The sequence below is a fragment of the Scatophagus argus genome, chromosome 1 (genome assembly GCF_020382885.2).
Source record: "Scatophagus argus isolate fScaArg1 chromosome 1, fScaArg1.pri, whole genome shotgun sequence".
NCBI classification, from domain to species: Eukaryota; Metazoa; Chordata; class Actinopteri; family Scatophagidae; genus Scatophagus; species Scatophagus argus.
Window position 1 is genome coordinate 27,400,525 of NC_058493.1, and position 24,212 is coordinate 27,424,736.

At 45.3% G+C, this 24,212-nt stretch overlaps 1 protein-coding gene across 1 annotated transcript; it reads left to right on the top strand.

The window, feature by feature from the left end:
- Nucleotides 1-678: 678 nt before the first annotated feature.
- On the top strand, nt 679-23,108 carry c1qtnf4 (C1q and TNF related 4). The gene is made up of 3 exons (XM_046395837.1): nt 679-751; nt 19,736-20,097; nt 20,871-23,108. Exons 2-3 carry the CDS (start codon nt 19,741-19,743, stop codon nt 21,666-21,668), a joined length of 1,155 nt encoding a protein of 384 aa, XP_046251793.1. The 5' UTR covers nt 679-751; nt 19,736-19,740; the 3' UTR covers nt 21,669-23,108.
- Nucleotides 23,109-24,212: the final 1,104 nt, after the last annotated feature.

Below are 24,212 nucleotides of genomic sequence, written 5' to 3' on the forward strand. Positions count from 1 at the left end.
TGAGCGAGCAACAGACTGTGGAATTTGAATGAGATTATAAAGGAAGACGGGGTAGGATGAATTTCAATTTGAGGGCATTACATGTATTCTCTCTCCGTCTCCCTCCCTCCTCCTCCTCCTCCCTCCCTCCCTCCCAGAGGTGAGATAATGACTCCCTACCACGAGCAGGAGGGAGGAAGTTGGCAGCGCAGTCGCCACATAGTGAAACTCAATGGTTATTATGGCACGGCTGCTCCTCCCCTCCTATTTATCTGTGAACACGCAAACACACACACACACACACCCACACACCCACACTCTCTAGGATTTAGGTTAACAGAGTAGCATATCTGAGTGCATCCCACCAGCAGCTCCACTGCAGTGGTACGCCATAACCTCCACCCCCACAACCTCCTTACCACATCACAACCCTCCTGAGCATACACATGTATTTACACACACATACATACATTGGGACATTGTGTGTGTGTAGGTGGTGATGGTTGGAAGAGGGGGGATTGGCTAATGCAGCTTCAAAGCCAGCAGCAGGTTGAGGGAAGACAGTGAAGGAGGGAGGAAGAGGCAGATGGAGAATAAACAGCGAGTGACGGGGAAAAAAAAGAGCAAGGAGGGTGAGTGAGGAGGGTGGGAGAGAGCAGATTGAGAGAGAGAGAGAGAGAAGAGGGAGGGGAGGTTTATCCAACAGCGCTGGTGGAGACAGAAGTTTCAGCTCTGTGCTTCACACACAGCCTGGACAGAAGACACCACACAGGTGAGACGATTCTTCTTCTTCTTCTTCACCTCTGTCAGATGCTCTTTAAACCTTGGTGTGAAATGATGTCCAGGTGTGAAGGTGAAAGTGATGAACTTGGCACTAAGACGCAGTCCAAGTTGTGAGCGTGCAGGCACGTAGCGTGAACAGCGGTGCATCGCCGGAGGGGGGAGGGGGGGTTCGCTGTGTCCGGAGGGATGAATGAAAGAGTCCAGAATGCGTGCTGTTCATCATCTTCCACAAACGGGGTCGTTCCTGTTGCTGCAATACTAATGGATGCTTCCTTCAAGTGTTGCATACTGGTGGAAAAGCGCTATACTGTGTGTGTGTGTGTGTGTGTGTGTGTGTTCAGCAGTCGTGCCGTGTCTGAGCGGCATGCATTATTTATCTGCACTGATCTCCAGAAACAGCGATACCTCAGCACTAGCAGAGGGAGGAATGTACACACTGTGACGTATCCACAGTGTTAATATCACATGTGGCACACTGCACGAGAGGGAAACCTGCATCTTTTATATGTTCATCTGTGCCACACTTGCTTTGTGTTGCCACAGCAGGCAGGAGCAGCATGCATAGATATCCTATGGTTTATTTATCTTTCATTATGTGTGGAGGAGACACCGGAGAGCCCCGCGGCAGCAGGAGGCTGTGAATAACACCGAGGTGATGAGCTCCCTCTTCTCTTCCTCCTCATCTGAGGAGGCTGACTCCTTTTGTCTGCAGATACAGTACCTTCATCCTCATCTGCTGGCTACAGACTGATCCTCTGACTCAGATTACACATTTGGAAGAGTCATATGCCTGTGTTACTTACAGCATCTGTGTGTGTGTGTGTGTGTGTGTGTGTGTGTGTGTGTGTGTGTGTGCCTGCATCCAGTCTGCCCTCCTCTACTGAACACTGAACGCAGCTGCTGATGCTGATGTGCAGGCAGCAAACAAAGACACGAGCAGCTATGAGACAATGTCACACACATTCTTACAGTACGTACACACTTTGAGGACAAGTAAAGGAACAGTCCACTAAAATTCACCGCCTGTAGGCTTTGAAGGTGGTTCTGTAAAGTTTTGAGCTTGCCGATTTGAGGAGTGTAGCAGCAAAAAATTATAGAAACATCTCAGACCACTACTGCACAGTACTCTTCTTCTTCTCTGTCTGTATTTATGCAGCTAAATACACAGTTTTTAATTTGTCACAGTACAGTGTAGTGATTGTTGTTTACGACCAACACAAAGCTGGAAACAGCAGTTTTAGTCGCGCCGGCCTTGAAAGCAGCACACTGACAGAGTCAAACACACTCTTGCAGGTGGACTGCAGTCACACAGCTCTGCAATCCCTGACACCCTGTGAGAACACAAATTTTTATCAGTTTCTGCACCAAAACAAAAGTAATTAAAAACTGTCTTGTTGATTTATGCTGAAATTTTACACCAGAAAGACAAAAAATCACAACAAACACGTCGCACATGACGGAGGAAAGCTGCTCACAAGCTGCAAACGTTCCAGAGCGGTTTGACAGTCAGCACAGGCTTCTGTTTTAGCATTCGTCACAGCGAGACGAGGGAGAAAAGAGCACACACTTCCTCCTGTCATGGCCACCTGACCCACCTCTTCATCAAAAACACACAAGTCAGTCAGTCACCCAACTCAAACAGCCAGGACCACCAAAACTCAACAGTTTCTTCATTAAAGAGAACTGCTGATGCTCCGTCACCTGTAGTCTCTCTCCTTTCATTTTATTTATTTGGAAAAGCTGCAGCTGCGACAGGAGACTCTTCTGATGTCAATTTTCAGGACCGAGCCGGTTAAAGTTTATTAGAACATTTTCTCATCCAACAAACACACCTCAGACTTCTTCAGTTTCATGCTGAAATTATTTTTAGATCTGCTTTGATTCTCCTAACGTGAACGAATGCAGAAAAGAACAGACTCGCTCTTCTCTCAAAGCTCCCACTGCTCGCCTCCCGCACGTCTTCCTCGTTACGCCTTTCTCAGATATTACCGATGCCGCAGCTTAAAATAGTTCATGTGACACAGTTAATTCCATCAGCAAATCAAATCAAAAAATGTAGATTGCAGAAATCTCAGCTCCTGAAGAGGACCTGAACAATAAGCTGCTCACAGACCAGAGCTGCAGGCTTAAAGCATTTGGTTCGGTTTAAAATAAGAACTCACAGAAGAAAAAAGATTATGATTAAACATAATTATGAAAGCCGAGTAACTGTGAGATATTTATATTGTAATTAGAGAGCAGGGAGGTCATAATTATAGCATCTGTTTTGTTTCTGTTGTAAATGCATTTCCATGATTAATGAACTTTGAAAACGAAATTGGAAAACTGAGAGGGAGTCAGTGCAGCGACGGTGAAACTGAAAGTGATCATGTGCACCAACAGACTGAAGCCCTGCTGGTGTGCTGAGCGAGGACGCTCGAATGAAGCAAGAGCAGCTAATTACATGAGCGACCTTCTGCAAGTCGGCAGAGGACAGGAGTGACTGCACAACAGTCAAAAGAATAACAAGTTTATTAGCCACGAGGGACGTCCTGTCTGTCCCGGGTCACATTCTCAGTCAGGACGAGACTTATCAGCTCTGCTGGATGTTCTGAAGACTGGCAGCCGGTCCCAAACAGAACTGAATGTGGATTTGCAGAGGCTTTTAAGTCAAAACACCAAGAGACAACCAGAAAGCAGATTGAGGGCTGTTTGCTTTGAGCTCGTCGGCTTCTAAACACAGGACATCGAAACAAAATGCAACCGACCACACGAGATTACTGACCAGCTGCAGGTGAGTGAGTTGTGGAGCCGTGAACACAGCTGTGTGAAAGCAAAGCGACAAATGCAGTCAGACTCTTCCTCCAGGTTTGGATTACTGCGAGCGTCTGCTATAAACAAGTCCTGGAATAAGCCCTGAGCAGAGAAACATGACAGCACTGCAGCAGAGGATGTCTTTGAGTTAGTCATCTGATAATCCCTCTGTCGCTGCACTTGTCTGTCTCCCGCTGCATGCACACGCACGCACACACACACACACACACACGCATCAAACCTTGTCCTCTGTGAACCGAACCTTTACGTAACTGTAACCCCTCTCAAGTCCCAAACAGAAAACTCCTCCTGTAAGCCCACATCTGTAAACCTGTGGTGAATGCAAATTCAGCATGAAGGCATTCAGCATGAGTCTCCCTTTGCAGCTGCTGTTTCTGAAGATGTGTTCAGGCAGGAGGTGAACAACTGCACACGGAGGCAATGGAAAGAAACGAGTCGCTGTGAAAGACAAATCTCAGTAGGCGGCCTGAGCGCAGGAAAAACATGTTTCAACGTGAGCCAAGTTAGATTATTTTTAAGACTCCCCTTTATAAACGTATAAAAGACAATCAGAGCAAAAAAAGAGGAGAATCTGGAGGAATAAAACGCAGACACACATCAGCATATCAGCCTCAGGAGGTAGAGCAGGTTGTCCACCAATCAGAAGGGCCGTGGTTGTCCTCACACTCCTTGATAGTTCAGTCTTCTGCTGCTGCACTGACTGCCGCAAACTACTCAGTTCAGCGTAAAACCAGGCCCATCAGCACACTGTTGGTCTGCCACTCAGCCCACAGCTTCAGTTCAGACAGAAACATCTCAACAACTGTTGGGTAAATCGTGTGAAGATGCTCATGGTTCCCTGAGGATGAATCCACATGATTTTTGAGCTCCCTATGACTTTTCCTCTAGCGCCACCATGAGGTGGACATCTGTGGTTTGAGTGAAATGCCTCCACAACTATTCGGTGGACTGCCAGTGAATTTCGCACAGACTTTCGTGGTTCCCAGAGGATCAATCCCTCCATCATCAGGTCAAATTTCCAGCTTACTTTATTTTTAATTCCTCTCTTTTATTCCCAAGCCTGCAAAACTATTGACAGGTGCACAGCAACAACCCAAAACGACAAACTGGGAATGAGACTCATCTACCAATAAAAACAATGCATGTGTAACTTAAGAGAGTTAACTGACACCAAAACCTGAAGCGATGTTTCCGATCACAGAAATGTGTCATTCTGGAAATATATCAACGCCTCAACAATTCACCTGTGTTTCTGTCCAGCTGGTTAACGAGAAAATTCCAGAATTGGACAACTGGAAGATTCGAGGTGAATCGTTGCTGATTTGCTGCTGTTCAGACCTTGCAGTGCGTTTTATTCCTGCAACCCAACAGTCACATTTTAATCCCAAAGCAGCTCCTTACATGACTGACATTTGTGTGTTTGGTCCACATTATCTCACACATGATGAGCAGTCGGCCCAGTCTGCCGCCTCGCTCGTGTCTCGTCTGTCACCGGTGGATCGAACCCCGCCGTGTTTCCTGGCAGGACACCAGGTGGCTGCCATAGCTGTTACTCTTCCTTCCTCCCTCTTTCTTTTGCTCCTGCTCTTTCTGCCTCTCTGTGACAGGGCAGAAAGAGCTTTGTTTCTGTGGCAGGTTTTCTTTGTACTGACACCGTGGCAGGAGAAAGAAGACATTTACAGGGTGGATTAGAGTTCACACAAATGGATCTCTTCTGTTGTTTGCTTCAGCTGACAAGCCTGGCTTACACCTCAAAATCTTCCTTTCTTTTGTATTCCCTTCTTTCCGCCTTTCTCTCTCTCCGTCAATCCGGTCCCCAGGCTGGTCCCGTGTCTACAGTTGAGTAGGCAGCTGACAGCACAGTGACAAGTGCTGAGGATGGGAGGATGAGGAGGGAGGGAGAAAAGGGGACTAATGAGAGGCACAGCCTCAGCAGGGGTCTGTCACTGCACCTCCAGATAACAGCCCCCACGACTCCCTTTGATATGTGTCCCAAGTGACCAGGTCGCTCCCTCTTAGCAATAGAGGTGCTTATTAACCACGCGCTCTTTTTCTCTTTATCTCCCTTTGTGCACTCGTAAAGGTGGGAGGAGGTGGAGGAAGAGGAGAAAAACCCTGGCATGGATCCAAAAGCCAAAAGCAGCATCAGGAGAAAAGGCAATAATGAGAGAGGATGGGAGGATGAAATTGTTTATTTCAGAGCATTGCTGATCCACTCGGGGTCTCCACCTCATTCTCCTCCCTCTGAGTTCAGAAGAGGAAGGCAGGATAAACACGAGGAGCAGCAGGGCGAGACTGTAGCAGTGATGATGTGAAAAACATCCAAACCAAACAGAGCAATGATTCATTACATTAATGTGTGTGACATTTTCTTTAAACAAGGACCATGCATGAGCAGTTTTTCCTTTCATTCAGACACGCGTACATATTAAATATTCTGCTCATTATGTGCCGCGCTGCATCGCTCTGAAGCATCTTGACTGATCATCTGATGGCGAGTTGCTTTCTACGCTTGTATTTCAGCATTGATGAAATGGTGACAACATGAAAAAGTGAGAAGGTGGAGATTTTGGAGTGGGTGTAACTTCTGCTGTGAATGTGAGACAGGAGATCGGCTTCCTTTGTAAGTTTCTCTATTCGCAGAGCAGCTCCCTCGTTTATGCATTTCACACTGCATTTTAAACATATTACTCGATATATGGCACTATATTCCGTGTAATGTAGGCCTCTTGTTACCAGGGCGCAGCTCGTTCTAATTCTACCACTCATAGCTCTAGCATCTACACAGCTGCAAAAACAGCTGTAACGTTTTTCAGTACTGGCGCTTTGAATCGACACGAGCCACAGGGCTCACCGGCTGAACTGGATGTAAGGCATGCTGACAAATATGGACAGTGAACGTGACATGGCCTCGCAATAAACAGATCGTGATAAGGTGCTTTATTTCTACTATTGCAAAAAAACATCAATTTGTTTGTGCATTTTCTTTGTTATTCCAGCAGCTGAGGTGGTGGAATAATAAAGAGTGTGTGTGTGTGTGTGTGTGTGTGTGTGTGTGTGTGTGTGTGTGTGTGTGTGTGTGTGTGTGTGCGGTTGACTGACAGGCAGAGTGTTGTGTTATTTGTGTTCAGCCCGGAGGAGGACTCACACCTGTGGCAGCTAACAGAGTGTCCTGATTGGACGGTGGACGGTGCACTGATGGGTTCTGTACATCCATATACTGTCTGAAGGGGAAACCCGAGTCATCTTTTCAAAATCTACTTATGGGTGACAGTTTTAACTCAGCACAGGAAATGCAGAGCCAAATTTTTCAAGTTTATCCCACATGAAACGCTACAACCGCTGTTTTTACAAGAAAGCTCTCTTTTGTAGATCTCAAAACCTGGCTTCAAAATGTAAGGCAGTGCGAAGTCAGAGCATCAAATATTTAGAAATACAGACTTTGAGCTCTCCTGCCCAGAAGCTTCAGACTCTTCTGGGCTTTTGTCTGCACACATGCCTGATACTAAAGTCAGTGGGGATGGACTCAAAAGACATTTCTTTACAATAAAATTCTTTGCTCCATCAACACCAAAGAGCATAATCACTTTGGACCATCCCGTGACTTCAGGCATCCACACTTCTATTGCACATCCTGATAACAGACTTAATCATAACAACAGGCTGAGCACTTTGATGTCCATCCTCAGTCGAAGTGCACATTATGATATTGACTCCTAGTCAGAGGTGTGAACTTCTATATCCACTCTCCCTCAGAAGCCCGTGCTTTGATTTGGCCCTCCCAGCAGGTAGGAGTCTGACTGAGGCGGCTTCAGAACATCAGTCACGCCCTCCTGCCTTCATGGAAAACAGAACGGCAGTACTGATCATCATGAAAGCCTTAATGTGTGAGATTCTTCAGTGCATTTAAGGCCAAGCACATGCATATGGGAGGAAAATTTGTTTCTTTGTTTTGTGCAGAATTGACTGGAGGACATGAAAGAAGGAAGTGGTTTTGTGCTCTTTCTCATAAGCCCTGTGAGGTTTTTGGGTTGCAATCAGTCACTCGCCTGCCTCAAAGAACCTGCTATATTGATTTTCATTCTTTTTCGAACCGGTAACGCTCGGTAGATTTGAAATGGCTCTGAAGTCTGCCGGTGGGGTTGTGCGCTTGCAACGCGCATCCTTCAGTGTACTGAACTGAACTACATCGACTTCTACATCCAAGCTGCGGTACACGATGATGGTTTGATTGTACTGCGGCACAGTGTGGTGGCTCTTCATATCTCTAAAATCTTACCGAGTAAAACTATACAATTAAGTTCACTTAATGTCATTTGTTTTCGCTCTTTTTTGTAACTCCTGCTTGCAACTTGCCAAAATAAGGCACATGCATGAACACAAGTCCAGTGTTTGAAGCTTACAACATCATCAGCAACATTCTGCACCAGCGATCAATAATCACACAGCGAGAAAACCACTGCAGAAGATGCAAACAGAAATTTTATTCACCCACAGTAGTAGTAACCTCTTTCTCTCTTGTTACTGTTGCTAAGAAACTGTTTCAGTTTAACAGTATAATATGGATCAAGGTCAGATGAGAAAATGCTGAAAATGCATTTTGGAAAAAGTACATAATCACAAGAGGTAGGAGGCTGAGGGGAGGAACTAAGCTGATGAAAAGTGCAGTGTTCAGTGTTCCTTTTGGCTCCAGAACATTCGCTCTGAAATTAAACAGCGACTATAAAGTGCTGACTTTCAGCTTTCAAATTTAAAGTATTTACTGCAAACAAGATGTAGAAACTTAAGGCCTGTTTTACAACCTGCAATAACCCATTTCTTTGGTCACTCGGGTTCAGCGGCAACATGTTGTGTTGACATACAATCCCCCCCCACCTTACACATCCAGCTGACAGAACAACAACAGCATTCAATAGCATGTCATGTTTCAACTTCAACTTCAACTACTTCTGCTCTGTTCATCAAAGTCATGTGTCACATAGACTGTACTGCCAACTGGCTCCAGACCAGGTGATGGAAACACACAACATCTGCATTTTGGCTTTTGTTTATGTTAACTTTTTTTAACATAAAATATCAACTCCACGTAGTTCAAAGTAATAAGGGCTACGTGCTCAGCCAGTATGCACACAAACAGAAGCTGAAAGTCAGCAGTTGAATCTCTCGACGCAATTAAAACATCACTGTCCTAATGCGTTCTGACAGCGCTGTAGATTCCAGGAAAGGAAATGTGCACACTTCATCAGAAAATAACTCGATGAAATTAGTTTGCTGGTGTTTGCTGACAGAGGGCAGATTATGCTTTAACCTGCATTATCCTTCCTGATGATATTATACACAAGGAGAGATGGAAAACCATTACCAAGAAAAAGCCAATCAGTGTCCATGGCCTCAAGTGTCTCATGTTGCAGCTTATTTCCATGTTTTGATAAGCATCCACGCTAAGACAAAGTGTCAAAAGCAGCCGTTATATTCTCATCAGGATCAAGCTTCTGGCCTCTCAGCTGCTGAGGGTTTGGACTTGCTCTCACTGATTCTGTCTGTGTGGCTTTAAAGGCTTTCATGCTACAATTCCAACAAAAGTCATTTTCAAAGGCGCTTTGACTCAGATGGCAGTGGGAGAGGAGAAAGCAGCAGCCTCCACCACTCCCTCCTTTTGTTGGGAGGAGATGGGAGGGTTGGCCTTGAGCTGGAGCTTCACAATGGTTGTTTGTCTGAACTCACAAAGCAAAAGATGTTTCATCCCCTTGTGTGTGGGTAAGCATGAGCATAAATGAGGCTGTATGCCTTTCAGCCCGAACACACAGTGAGGTCTGATGACTTTTATGTACACATGAAGAGCTCGGAAAGTTCAATTTTCAAATGAAGCTTTGGTGAACCACTTCACTTACTGTTGATGAACACTACATATACAACTTCAGAAGGAAAAACTGCTTTCCTGAGCAGCAGCTACCCTGGCTCTATCCAAAAAATGAAAAAGTTCAAAAATACACAGACTGACACCTTTTAAGCTCACTAAGTCAAACAATGTATTTTGCTTGTTGAACATGAACAGAAATGCAAACGCATTATCCATCCACCCTATACGTCTGTGCTTAGCTAGCTTAGCTTAGCTTAGCATAGAGACAATTCACCTGTTGGCCCAGCAGTTAGCATCTCCACTGACTACCAGCTAACCTCACAGTGGTGACAAGACTCTGGAGCGAGTGTCCAAAATCACTCATGTTTTCTACAAAGAGCAGTTTGAGTCCCCAGATTTTGAGGGAGTAAAGTTCTGCAGCATATTGTTCCCACAACAATGGAAGAAAAAAAGCAGCTTGCATGTCATATGAACTATTTCGTATCAACAACAGCTCATGTCACCCGAGATCAAACCACAGAGTGTCTGTCATAAAGCGAGCAGTGAGCGATGGAGGGAGAGATTTCAGGTAAAGCTTAAGAAGTGAAGTGATTGTAGATGGCTCTTGCATGCCAAAAACAGCTTGAGCACTTCCCTCTAAACAACAAACTGTGTCTGTTTGTGTACAAACTAAACCAACAAGATTCGGTGTGTTAATTGGAGAGTTTTAGAGCCGTTGGTTACCAGAAATGTTTCGCCTCCTGCTTCCATGCCTCCATTATAATTAGCATACAGACATGAGATTTAAATCAACAATGAACTCCTTCTTCAAGCTGGAATTTTTTTGTTTAATGCTAATGAAGGAGCATAAAACACTAACCAGTGTGTGTGTGTGTGTGTGTGTGTGTGAGATCAGCCATGCATATGTGCCATCAGTGTTCCTTTGTTATTTTGGCTTCAGTGCAGGCAGGCAGCCGAGCTCGACTAAACAACAGAACAATAGTTCTCCCTGTGCAGCTTTGATCTAATGAGACAGAGAGGAAGGTGGGGGGTACAACAGAACGACAGAGACACAGAGATGGAGAGACAGAACGACAGAGAGACAGAACGACAGAGAGACAGAATGACGGAGAGACAGAATCACGGAGAGACAGAAAAAAAGATAGAATGACGGAGAGACAGATAGATAGAGAGACAGAGAGACAGAATGATAGAGAGACAGAGAGACAGAATGATAGAGAGACAGAACGACAGAGACGGATAGATGGAGAGACAGATAGATGGTGAGACAGAATGACAGAACGACAGAGAGACAGAACGACAGAGAGACAGAATGACGGAGAGACAGAATCACGGAGAGACAGAGGAAAAGATAGAATGACGGAGAGACAGATAGATAGAGAGACAGAGAGACAGAATGATAGAGAGACAGAGAGACAGAACGACAGAGACGGAGAGACGGCGACAGACAGAGAGACGGAGAGACAGAACGACAGAGAGACAGAACGACAGACAGACAGAGAGACAGAGACAGAGATACAGAGAGACAGAACAACAGACAGACAGAGAGACAGAGACAGAGAGACAGAACAACAGAGAGACAGATAGACAGAGAGACAGAGAAAAAGATAGAATGACGGAGAGACAGATAGATGGTGAGACGGAGAGACAGATAGATGGTGAGACAGAATGACAGAATGACAGAGAGACAGAATGACAGAATGACAGAGAGACGGAGAGACAGAGAGACAGACAGATGGAAAGACAGAGAGACGTGAGACAGAGAGAAAGATAGACAGAATCACGGAGAGACAGACAGACAGAAGTTTCTCAGGGAGGCAGACAAGAGAGACTGATTCACACTTGGATCACGCTGATCGTGATCAGCTGATTTCAGTTTGACTTGATTGAAAACAGGAAGTGAACCTTGTGAGTTTGAACAACAACACCAATACTGTTGTTCTCTTTTCCACTAAATTACAGCACCGCTTGGTTAAGTTGATTAGGAAATATCTGTAAGTCTTCTACCCTCATCATGAGTGGGTACACAGCTGAGGCGCTAGCCAGAGACACTACCTGCAAAGACCACGCTGGTCCTTGAAGTTTTATGGGAAGCAACTGTGAGGAAAATACCAGACGAATTAAACGAGGAGTAACTACAAATTAGAAATACAGTGCGAGGAAAATGAATTCACAAAAGCACCTTTCAGATTCCTGAACCACACCCTAAATGTGCCATAAAGTCAAGAGAATAAGCCACGTTCATCCAGCGGCCATTTTCCTCCGATGACACAGTCGGGCCGGGAAGCTCAGATGCTGGGAGGCTGACAATTCATCATCATTTCACTGCATCCTAATTCATCAGCAGCTGACAACACAATGAAGAGATGCTCACTCCATTGTGTTTTCAGCTGCCGATCAATGGTAATGATAACGATCTGACCCGATGAACCCACACACCACACACAAAGTGTTTCAGTAGCATCAAGAAGAGCGTAGCTAAAACCAGAAGACTCAGAAAACGCTGAAAACCTCCTCTAAGTGTAATCTTTAGTAGCTGTGAGATAAATTCAGGAGGCTCCAGATGAGGGTTAAAAGGCACTGAGATGATGGAGCGGCTGCGTGTGCCCTGCAGCAGGAGGAAATATTAACAGGTGCTCAGAGTAGACCTACAGGTAACGTCAACCAGCAGTCCTCAGGCAGCCGGTGAGCGGCGGTTGTTTTGCTTCAGTCTGAGGACTAATGTGTTTGTTATCACCTTGAGCAGATGGCCCAGCATGGAGGAGAGATTCACTCACACACACACAGGTACACTCACACACACAGCCACAGAAGCAATGTCACACACACAGCCAACGCCAGGCTGAATACACACATGCATACACACACACACACACACAAGCACAGGAAAACACAGCCTGTTACACACACACAAGCGCAGCGTTGCACCCGCAACCTCACACGCATTATGCTTTATATAGGACACACACACACGCACACTTTTGCACAAAAATACACTTTTAATCAGCACATGCATACAGTCACATATTTCTTTAGATACACACACCAACAGCAACCTACGCAAACACACACACAAAACAAAGTTACACGGGCCACACACACACATTTACTGTAAATCCAGTCCACCATAAACACACAAATACCAGCAACACAGCCAAACGCCTTCCCACAGCTTCACGGCCCACTTTGAAGCCAGGCTCGACACTAATTTTGTCATGTTTGCTCCGCTTTCTTTCCACTCCTTCTCTTCCTCCGCCCTCCATTTCCTCTGCCTCCACCCGCCCCTCTTTTCTCCCCCGTCTCAATCATCAGTTATTGATCTGTCTCCAGGGAGGAGAAGTCAGCCTTTCTCCTTCCTCTATTTTTAGACATGTGGAAGATCTCATGGAGAGCCACAACCTGTGAGTGAGAAGGAGTAGAAGCACAGATGCAACTGATACTGCGAGGTGGCGGTTAATTTAATGGTGACGTGATACAAGAGCTGAATAATGAGGGAGTAAAGTAACGAGCCTGCTGATGTTCGGCTGGACGATGACCGCACTGATACGCAAATGCAGTTTTTCATATTTTTTGCATCTTAGAATTCAAAGTTAGGCAGAGCTTCAGGGCTTGAAAACGCCGATTTTTGTCTCTGAGACACTTTCACAGGCCGCCGTATAATTTCAAAAATGCATGAAGGTCAAGCTATAAATAAGGCTGGTTTTGAAATCCTTGATAAGCTGACCTTTCGGAGACAAAAGGGGTTCAGCTGGCAGGTTTCAGCTGGCTTGAAAACACAGCAATAACCGATGTTGCGTTCAGACATGGTCCCTCTGTCTTTTTCTCAGAAGGGCACATTAATCCTTTAAGCTCGAGCAGACTGACTCTGAATGTCAAACACTATGAGAATCACAGTCACAGAGAGTTTGTAGATACTCCAGATCACAAAACAACGTCTGATGGCCGAAATAATTATCCAACTGTGGAGACAACTGTTGCATGGAGAAGCAGTGTGTGATACCTGACAGAATCCTTTTCCACTGTGAAAGTCAATCCCTTAGATGCCAGGTTTGTGACGGCATTACAGACATGCTACACGCCGCTCCAACACCTCATCGCATAAAGCACACACCACTTCCTGCTTTGACACTGGACGTAAACCACAAGATACGGCATTGAACTGCCTTGTGTTTAGCACATCAGGCACTGCACCAGGCCTTCGCCTTCACGTCATGTGTGTCGCGCACACACACCAGCAGCCCTTTTCTGTTACTCCAGGCATCACTCTGCAGAGCTGTGGGGAGTCGTGCAGGCAGCACGGACGGGTGACTGCTCATCTGAGACCAGTTTGCCATCAGGAGACCCTCCTGGGATCAGAGTCCTCCTGTGGGGGTCACTGAGGCGACAAACCCCTCATCTTCCAGGATAAAGTGGCGTTACAAGCTCTGGAACTTAATTAAACTGGCAGAAAACAAAATGAACAGATTTGAAACGTGCCTGTATTTGAACAGCGGAAGATTCACTTGTGGTTGCTTTGATTTTTTATAGCCTTTAGACACACTGCTGGACTGTCATGAGAACAACTGATGCAAAACATAATTTATAAAAATTCAAATATTTGGGGTTTTTTTTGTCAGTTAAAGGGCAGCATGGTGGCGCAGTGGTTGGCACTATCGCATCACAACAAGAGGGTTCCAGGTTCGAGACCCAGTCTGTGTGGAGTTTGCATGTTCCCCCCATGTGCCTGCTTCCTCCCACGATCCCTAAAACATGCACATTAGGTTAACTGGCTGCTCTACATTGCCCAGAGGTGTGTGGTTGTCGGTCTTTGTATGTCGGCCCTGCGACTGACTGGCAACCAGTTCAGGGTGAACCCTGCCTCTCGCCCGTAGTCAGCTGGGACAGGCTCCAGCTCCCCTGTAACCCTGATGCATAAACATAAGGGTATAGGAAAAGGATGTATAGTCAGTTAAAACTGAGGCATCCCTGGTACATCATAAGAGCTTTTCTTCAGAAGTTATGCCAGTTTTTACTCTATTTCCCTCTTTCTTCCGCCTCTTTTCCTCCCACATTCACAGCGAGGCTAAGGCAGAAAATGCATTTGGATTTAAATATAGTCTGGCTCCTGAAAAAAGCTGTCCTGTCGAGGTGAGATTTAAGCAGATGAAGGAATTCAGATGATTTTAAGTTGTGGTGAAAGTGTCTGTGAGATCGACTGTCAGTGGAAATGCGACAGGATTTTAGACCCGTCATGAGACCTTGGTCAAGTGCTCACCCAAAATGCAAAGCCCTGGATTCAAAGACAAGTCTTCATTCCTTCGCTCGGCTGTGGTTATAATCCCTCAGCAGTGACTGAAATCAGCTGGAAACAGGCGACCATGATACAAAAAACTAACTCAATGTGTCCCTGCTTGGTTGGTACTTTTTATGAGTGCATAAGACACTGGTTCATGTGGACAGACGTCCGTGTCCAGACCTGCTTCAGACTGTTGTTGGGTACAGATTTGGGACCAGAACTACTCGGCATGGGACAGGAAAAGACCACGGTTTGAGTCAAAATAAGTAAGTCAGATATGGACCTTAAGTTGCACACATAACTTAAGGGACATAAAGTAAGTTAAGTACGTCAGGCAAGTTAAAATAAGTCAACGCTGACTTCTGGAGTCACATGGGACACAGAAACAGAAGAAAGTAGTCTGGGCTGGGAAGCTCATTCTGTGGGGACTGTAGATCCAGATCCAGATCAGCAGTGAGAAACTGGGTGGTGGACTGACATCTGGAGATTAAGTATGAGCAAAAAGATTGCAATGAATGATATAATTTGTGGCATTAATGAAAATCATTAACATAACGTCCTTATTCTCTTTCTGTCTATCAGAAATGGACTGATGTTCTCCTCCATTTTCTACGTGGTCGCCATAATAACGTGCTGGTGGTCACATTAAGTTTTCTATTTGCTGGAAGGTTACTGGTTCCCACAAACAAGGGGGCAGTGGCTCCATTGTGAGGGAACAAAACAAATAAATAAATCAATAAATAACATCCTCTCCTCTTGAAACAAGTATCATCAACAGCATGCATGAAGGTAATTCACGGACAGGCTCGAGTGAAGCTGTGGCTGCACTGAGAGGCTCACATGTGCTCGCCGTGCATTAGGGAGGAAACACAACACAGTTTGCATCCAGAAACACAATATTAGAGCCTTTACTGCAAAACAGAACTATTTGTAAATAATTCACATTTGGAATAATTTAATTTCCTATAACTGTAATTTGCTAGTAACTGTATAATGTCAGTGGCTGCTGCAGAGCAGCAAGGTCACTACTGCACAGACTCTGGCTTCAAATGATGTCATCAGAACAAGATGGCAGCGCTTGAATGTGGGATATTTGAGCTTCAGTTTTGTACATGCGTTGTCCAACTTTGTGTATGTCAAGGGTCTGACATTTGTAAAGTTTCCGTTTTTATTCTAGTGATTGGTCGTGAAACTGTTGGCTCTAAGAGTCGCCTCCTTTTAGCCAGCTGCTCCCATCCGAGAGCAGATTTCTACTGTATTAATATTTTAGACTCACGCCTAGCCAGTTACAAAACACAGTTCAATACAACAGAATGTCTTTACATTTTTATACTCTCATCACCACAATCTGCTGGCCCGCCTGCTGCCCTGCAACAATTCACACAAGGCCGCCGAGCTCCATACAGCCGACCAAACCATTTCAACCACAACAGCTGACACAACCAACAAACACCACAAACATCTACAAAGTTTTGGAAACTCACCCCTGAAGCTTCCTGGTCCTCCAGTGGTCCATAAAAGTCCAACAAAACGGCCCGTAGATCAAGACCAGCAGAACACTGAGTCCAAAACACAGTTTTATGTCCATAAACAGTCATGAAGTGCCACTGCGTCTTCCAAATTACTCATCAGATGTCAACATCTTGCACATATTTTTGACTGAGTTTCCTTTGAATTTCAGTCCAGTCTTTGCTGTTCATCGACACCTCACTGGACCCGTCACAAATCCACATTAACAAACAATTAAGCAACTCGTGTAATCGCGCCTGACCTCGGAGTCGTTGATTGACACCTCATTTGAGCCAATAGTAGCTTCTGTTTTCGGTCTACTGCCCACAGTAGCCAACCAGCGTTCGAGTTGAAAGGGGCCTCTCAACGCTACTCAATAGAATGAGCCAATTGCAACCGAGTCCCGCGATGACTGATGACTCGTATAGCCAATGAAATTACGAATAGAACAAGCAGCCTCGTGAGTTTCATAAAGCGTCAATCCGAAATCACGCAAGTTTGCGTGATTGTCCGTGTGTTGTTTGTTACATGAGAGATTTCCCCACCAAAACACTTGTTTTGACTTTGTTATGTACCCCAAGGTGGTGCAAAGGAGGGAATCAAGTGTTTATGCTTCTGTTGCTCTTAAGCAGGGGCATTTTCGAGGTCACAAAATGGTCACTTTTGCCCAGTGACTGGACATAATCTTAGAAAAACGTGTAAACTATTGATTTTCCATAACGTTGTCATCCAGTTTGGATTAGCAGAGGCTAGATGTTGTGACCCTGTTGTGATTTCCAGTTTCTAGGTCATCTGCATGTTAAAAATTTCAGGCAAAAATAAAACCCCTTTTATTTCAGTTTGTGTAACCTTCTGTAATCATTACAGGCATATTTGGCCCATTATAGCTGACAATGGTAGCAAACAACAGGCTTTACAGTAATATTTGTAGTACTAGAATGTTATCATTTTGTCACATCTCTTGTGGAAGGTTGTTTATGGAATGGGTGTGTTATGTATGTGCCATCAATGGCTATGATATGCAATGAGTGGCGTCCGGTTTCCAAAAGATCTGGTTCCCCCTGCGTCCCCCTACCCATCAGAGGGCACTCCAAACAATAAGGGCAGGGACAGGGTCTTAAAGTAGTCACTTATCAGATTACTGTAGCACCAATAACACACTCACATGGTACATTTAACTGTATGTAAGTCGTTCCAAAATCAAAACCAATTTTAAAAAAAGGTGCACAGAGGACAGAAGAAAGTGACGAGTTAAATTCTAAAAAGTGCACAACAGCGTTCTTTTTGGATTTGCATGCACTAATTCTGCTCTCGTCTTTTCTGTTCAGCTGTGTTCTGTGGCTCCACTCTGTGCTTAACTCCCATGGGTGCTCATTATGGGAGAGGTTTGTTTGATCTATTCTTTCATTGCTGTTTGAACCTGAAGCATGGCGCTCTCCAAGGAGTGCAGTCTGTCAACATGACTAGTTAAAACTGATGCCATTACACAGACAAACAAACACTATTTCTCAGTGCAAGCTGCCATTACACGAACAAGCTTAAGTGCTGCGTTGTCAGTTCTGTGTTTTTCTGGATTACTTTAGGCTAAAAAACAGTGTGTTCAGATTCATAAAGGAAAGTTATGATATATGCAGCTAAGCTGGTAGTGCAGCATCTTTTGCTTTTGCAGAATGGATTTCTCCCTCTGCTGCAGCGGGACGAGTAATCAGACAAAAACGATCAGTTGTGCCTCAGTGCCTTAAGTACAATTAACAGCTATAATTAGTTTCCATTTAAAGAGGTCGATTTAGTATAAACATACAGGAAGAACATTTAGTTTCAACAGTAAATAACTTCGAGGGCTTGGCAGTGACGCATGGAGACTGTGAAAGCAGATTTAGTCCCCAATAAAGACAAAACAGCAAAATCTGCAACACGTGAGATGATACACTGAACATCATCACACCGAATAAAATGTTTCATCACTCAGTGGCGATGAAGAGGAGGCTGCCAGAGGCAAACGGGGCATAATAGGCAGTGATTCACACCACTAAATAACATGATCACCGCTCACAACATACCACAGGCTGACACACATTCATTTTCCTTTTACACAAGTGTCCCTGAAGGCAACATGAGGACGCCAGTTCCACCAAGGTTTCCAAACTGATATTTTCTAACACAAACTAAAAACATGCACATCGTGGATGAAGTTAGCGCATCATAAATCTGAACATGCGTTGTAGTGTGAAAAACAAACAGTATTTGCTGTTTCGAGGCAACGCGGCATCATGGCAGTCTGTGAAATGTGACAAAATTTAATTAACATTCTTCACGTACATGAGCATGAAGTGTTCATATTTTTCATGGGAGTCAACACAAGTGACATATAGAAAATATACGTCCATATCCATGGCCTAACAATCTAAATGAAAAGCACCCAAAGAGGTTTACCTGTACCTGTGTACCTGGAATTCCTGTACCAACCACTAAAACTGCTGAAAACCTCTTTGTATGAGTGGCAGTACATGAAAACTAAAACAGAAAACCTGTTTGTTTCACACAACCTTCTTCTTGACATCATTATTAAGAAGATTAAGGAGCAGCTCGATCTCAGAATACAACAGTGGCATAACACCCACGTAGGCTGATAAAGTGCGCTGACCACTGAGGCAGGTCCTCTGGTGGGTCTGGCCGATCTGGACATGATTTGCTGTGTTGTTTTGTTGTCAGAGAGCTTTGAGAGCGCTGACAGCTCCACCTGAGTGTGTCTGCTTCCTGCTGCTTCATTAGAGGAGGACAATGAGACAATGAGGGTGCTTGTCTCTGCTAATGAAAGACACATTAATACCTCGTCTGCTGAGAGCGATCTGCTCCAGCCACTCAAACACAGCGCAGGGATTGTGTGTGCGTTTTGTCTTTAAGGCGCATTTCTTGAAGTGTATTTTGTGATGTGCAAATGTATACTAATTTCACTGTGTGATGTTTCAGTGTTTAACCTCCAAACTTGGGCTTGGAAATGCCTGTGAAAGTGTTTAACACGAGAGGTGGAGCTTCACTTGTGGTTGATGCTCACACTTCACCCACATGAGGCAGTGATGTGTGAAGTTTAGGGGCTGCATGTTGAACTGGGCCTCAAAAACTGTAAAGAACCAAACGCTGGTTTTAAATGTGTGATCATATTTTTAATTTTTTTCCTTGATTAGATCAGTCCTGATTTAAAAGGCATCGAGACTCAGGGCTCCAACATGATCAAATGATCCCCACCAAAGCAAAGGTTGGTCTCCTGTCAGGAAACCAACAATAAACAGGAATAACCACAGAAACCCGTCTGCATAAAACAGTGATGAGACACATTTTTGTGATGAAGGTGCATTTACACCTTGTTTTTCCCAGCTTCCTCATCACTAATCATCAGTTACCAGGTGATCTGAGCTGCCTTCTCAAAGGTCCAAGTGTCTTCACCTGCTGTGGATTAAAGGTGGATTTCATGTGTCTAAAAATCAAAAACATGTCTCACCTTGATGTTTCTGCAGATACGATGCTGCTCCCAGCGAGCCTGCTGATTGGTCTGCTCTGCCTGAGCCACGCGGGTGGCGTTTGGGCTTTTGCCCGTCTGCTGGACGACGCTGAGCTGCGTTCAGCTTTCTCTGTCGCTCGCACCACCAGCATGCAAGGCGGGCCCAAGATGACCGTGACCTTTGACGCTGTTTATGTCAACATCGGAGGAGATTTTGACCCCAAGACGGGCTTGTTGCGCTGCCGTATCCCCGGGGCCTACTACTTCTCCTTCACGGTGGGCAAGTTCCCTCACAAAGACCTGTCAGTGATGCTGATGAAGAACAGGAACGAGGTGCAGGCCATCGTATACGAGGAAAATGCTGGAGAGGAGAGGAAGGTAGGATTCAGACCTGTGAATCAGGTCTGTACTTTTGTCAGCCATTCAGAGAGTTTGGTTGTTGTTCTTATGACTCATTTGTTTTCTTTAGCTTTAGAGGTCTTCGGTCTCGTGCTAAGCTGAGCTAACTGCCACCTGACTCCAGCTCCACAGATACTGCACTGTGCAACTGAACTCTCATCTAACTCTTGTCAAGAAAGTGAATAAGCACCTTTCACAAAATGTCAAACAACAGCTTTCCTCTGATCAGACTGTAATTTTGACAGCTTCTGGCTCAGATAACGTTATGTTTCAGGATGGTCAACCAGGCTGCAGAAAATGTGTCTGGGATGAATCGCTCAGCTGAAGACAAACTGAGCTGAGCACTGACCATACTATGACTGACTGTCCCAGTCCATCTGTCCCCTCCGTCACAAACAGCTTCACAGCAGAACCTTGTGGAAATGGTGTGCTGGTTAAACCATGAGGGCACAGCACATTAAACCTTTTTATTTCTGTGAGCTGAGCAAAAGAAATATTATTTATGTTCTCAAGATTGGTGATCAGCCCCCGAAATCCTGATCTGAGGACCTTTGCTTGCAAAGATCTTTGATCATGTCAGCTGTGCCACAGTAGTTGTTAACATAGTGGGTGTGTTTGTGCTGGGGAGCTGAAGGAAAGCAGATCAGAGGGGATCACACACCACATTCCCCTGAATGAAGAGACGCATGAGGTAGATGATCAGACTATGTTTGGTGTTGGTGCACTGATGTAAAGTCTGCTCCACCCCTCAGGTGCAGAGCCAGAGCGTCATGCTGCAGCTGGAGTTCGGTGACACCGTCTGGCTACGCCTCCATGGTGACCCCCGCTACGCGCTCTACAGCAACACCGGACACTACACCACCTTCAACGGATACCTTGTCTACCCCGACACCTACGGCTACCAGACACACCCCCACCAACACCTTCCTGCCCAGCAAGACAGCGTCCCCCATGTAGACATCAACCAGGCCACAGAGCACATCCAGCCTGGAACAAGAGACACGGCGGAGGAGAAGGAGCTGCAGCATAGGGAGGAAGAAGAGGAGGACGAGGACGAGGATGAAGAGGACGACCAGAGATCTGCCTTCTCGGTGGGGCGCACCCAGAGCATTGTGGGAGTAGACCAAGTGGGCATGCCGCAGCACCAGCCGGTCAGCTTCGACACGGCGTTCGTCAACATCGGAGAAGACTTTAACGTGACGGAGGGGGTGTTTACTTGCCGCGTTCCTGGGGCTTACTACTTCTCCTTCAACGTGGGCAAGCTGCCACAGAAGACGCTGTCCGTGAAGCTGATGAAGAACCATCTGGAGGTGCAGGCGATGATCTACGACGACAGCCAGGGCGAGAAAGCCCTACAGAGTCAGAGCTTGATGCTATCGCTGAAGCCAGGAGACACAGTGTGGCTCTACTCCCACCAGAGAGATGGCTTTGGGGCCTACAGCAACCACGCCAAGTACATCACCTTCACCGGCTTCCTGGTTTACCCAGACTTCCCAACCAGCACCACCACCACCACCACCAGCCAGTCATACACAGACAAGAAACCCTAGCTGCAGCACATGTGCTACAGACTGAACATTGTGGGAGGAATTCATGTTAAGTGGAAAAGTCCACAAAAGGGCAGTTTTCTGAGGTGTGTGGAGAATCTCCATGATGAAATTTTCTTCCCGGTTGCCTTTGAAGCTTCCTCTTCATATGAATTCCTTCACAAAGCCACAGAACTTGGACTGAGTGCAGAGCTTAAATGAAAATCCCAGGATACGACTTCATCGCACTCAGGCGTGGAACTTTGAACGACAGTAACGTGAACTAACTAAATATATTCCACTCAGTCATTACCTGCTCACCTCTGTGTCAGCCGAACTCTTGCATAAAATAGTTGGGCAGCGACAGTCAGCTCCCGTACTTCTGTCATCAGGATTCTTTTTAACAGCTCAATAAACTATTGATTTCAGTATTTTGCGCTGTGGTCCAAAAGTTGATACACAAGCTCATGGCGCAATTCAGTGAGGCTTATCAGGCTTAAAGAAAATGGTGATTAAAAAACTGAATGCACGTCTTACTGTGGGAACTGGTAACTGTTCTCCAGTTTCGACTGACACGAAGGTGAGGTGGAGCTGAAGTGAAATATTTCAGTCAGTGCATTTGTTCTCCTTGTCAAAATCTTGGTGTTTCTGCTTGTATGTGAAAAAAAAGTCACTTTACTTTCTGTATGTCATTTGAGGCATGCGGAACGACGTGAACACAGTGTTTTGTGTCATCTTGGAGTATTTCTCGGCCTGACGCTCGGCCACAGCGGGAGCAGAGGACAACACGGCACAGTTTTGGGAGAGTGCAGACGGCGAATCCATCCCAACTGCTGACCACATGACACCTCCGAGCCTGCGGGGATCTGGACCATAATTTGATTTTTCTAATTCTAGCAGCGTTTAATTCATTTCTTCAGATGGCGACCACTGTGGAGAAAATTGAATCGCTTCTCCCGGGCCACTGTAATATGCATGTCTGTTTAATTTCACACCGCCGGGAGAAAGACGACGCCGTTCAAATCGCAATGAACCTTGACTTTATGAAATCACCTTCTCTGGTGGAGAGTGAAGTGATACTTCACTGTGATGAAACATTTTTTATCAGAGTTAACTGGATGTGAGTTTCTGAAAAGTTCTCGTATAAACACATCAGTGTGCTACAAACAGGCCTGTTTACCTTCTGAAAACCGATTTAAAAGATTAACTCAGCGAGAGAGAGGAAGTTGTTCGGGTAGTGGATTTGCTCTGGGTTTCTTTTCTGCATTTCCTCTTGCAGTCCGAAGACATGCAGGTTTGGTTAATCGGCAACTCTAAAACCTGCCCGTGTTTGTCTCTGTATGTCTGCACGGGGATGAAGTGGTGACTTGGCCGGTCTAACATCAGCTGTAATGGGCTCCAGCCACGACCTGCAAAGGATAAGTCTTGACCGATAATGGATGAATCGGTTGGAGCAGTTTCAAAGGGAAGCTTCACCTGATTTCTGCTGCCAATCAGCAGTGAATATCGTTTTGTGTGTGGTACTCGACACATTTAAAAATTTAAACTAATACCATTCAATTTTTTGTAGTAACAATGAAAAAATTACTATGCATAACATAAAAAGGGTTGCTTGAGGAGACAAACGGAGAATTATCACCTGACTCTCAGCTCTATTGAGCGTTTTGGCGTCTTTTTGCTCGACATTTTGGTTTTACTGAATTTTACTGTTTTACTTGATTCTCAGAGTTCTGTTAAAAATAAGCTCTGATAAACCCACTTCAAGCTACGGCTTCATCGCCAAATGATAGACATGGTTAGCGATTAGCTGCCGAACATGGTGGAAAAGGTCACCAAGACAGGAAATAAAAAGGAAAACAAAAGCAGTTCAAAACAATATAAAAATGATGTTTGTTTTATGAATGTTAAGGTTTTTATTTTATTTAATGAAATACAGAAGACTTTCACCTTTCGTGCGGGTGGGAAGACGATACCGTGGCTCCACCTCCCAATCACTGCTGCACAGACTCTGGCTCCAAATGACATCACCAGAACAAGATGGCCGCACTCATGTCCAGGACACTTTGGCTTCACTTTTGTACAGTGGGAGGACGTGCAGACGATTTGTCCAGCTTAATATGAGTCAAAGATCAGGACGCTGAAAGAATTTCAAGACTCAATTGTTATGTTATGATCAATCGGGGAGCAGTGAAATGATCACGACTTGTCAGATCCTGATGTCAGATGACAACAGAGAAAAATGGCTGCCAAATGAATGTAGTCGATCACATAGCACGAGTAATTATTATTTCAGAAGTTATTTTTCTCTTGATGATAATTAAATACCGTGAAGATAAACCTGAACACGTGACCACAGTGTGGCGACGCAGCGATCAGTTTGCTGCGTTCACGTCGCGCCGATCTCTTTGGCACCGGGGGAAATGGTCTCATAGCTTCTGTGAAAACTAATGAGGGACTCTCCCCAGGCCTCTGTGCAGCACAGCGTTACTCCTCCACAGCTCCTCGTCCTGTACGGCTGCGCTGACTTCTCAGAAAGCCACAACATTTTGGACAATGAGATGCTCCTTT

Bases quoted from the DNA above. Each gene is read 5' to 3' on its own strand.
- c1qtnf4 (XM_046395837.1), top strand. From the start codon at position 19,741: ATGCTGCTCCCAGCGAGCCTGCTGATTGGTCTGCTCTGCCTGAGCCAC. The intron at 20,098-20,870 runs GTAGGATTCAGA...TCCACCCCTCAG, and splicing joins ATGCTGGAGAGGAGAGGAAG to GTGCAGAGCCAGAGCGTCAT.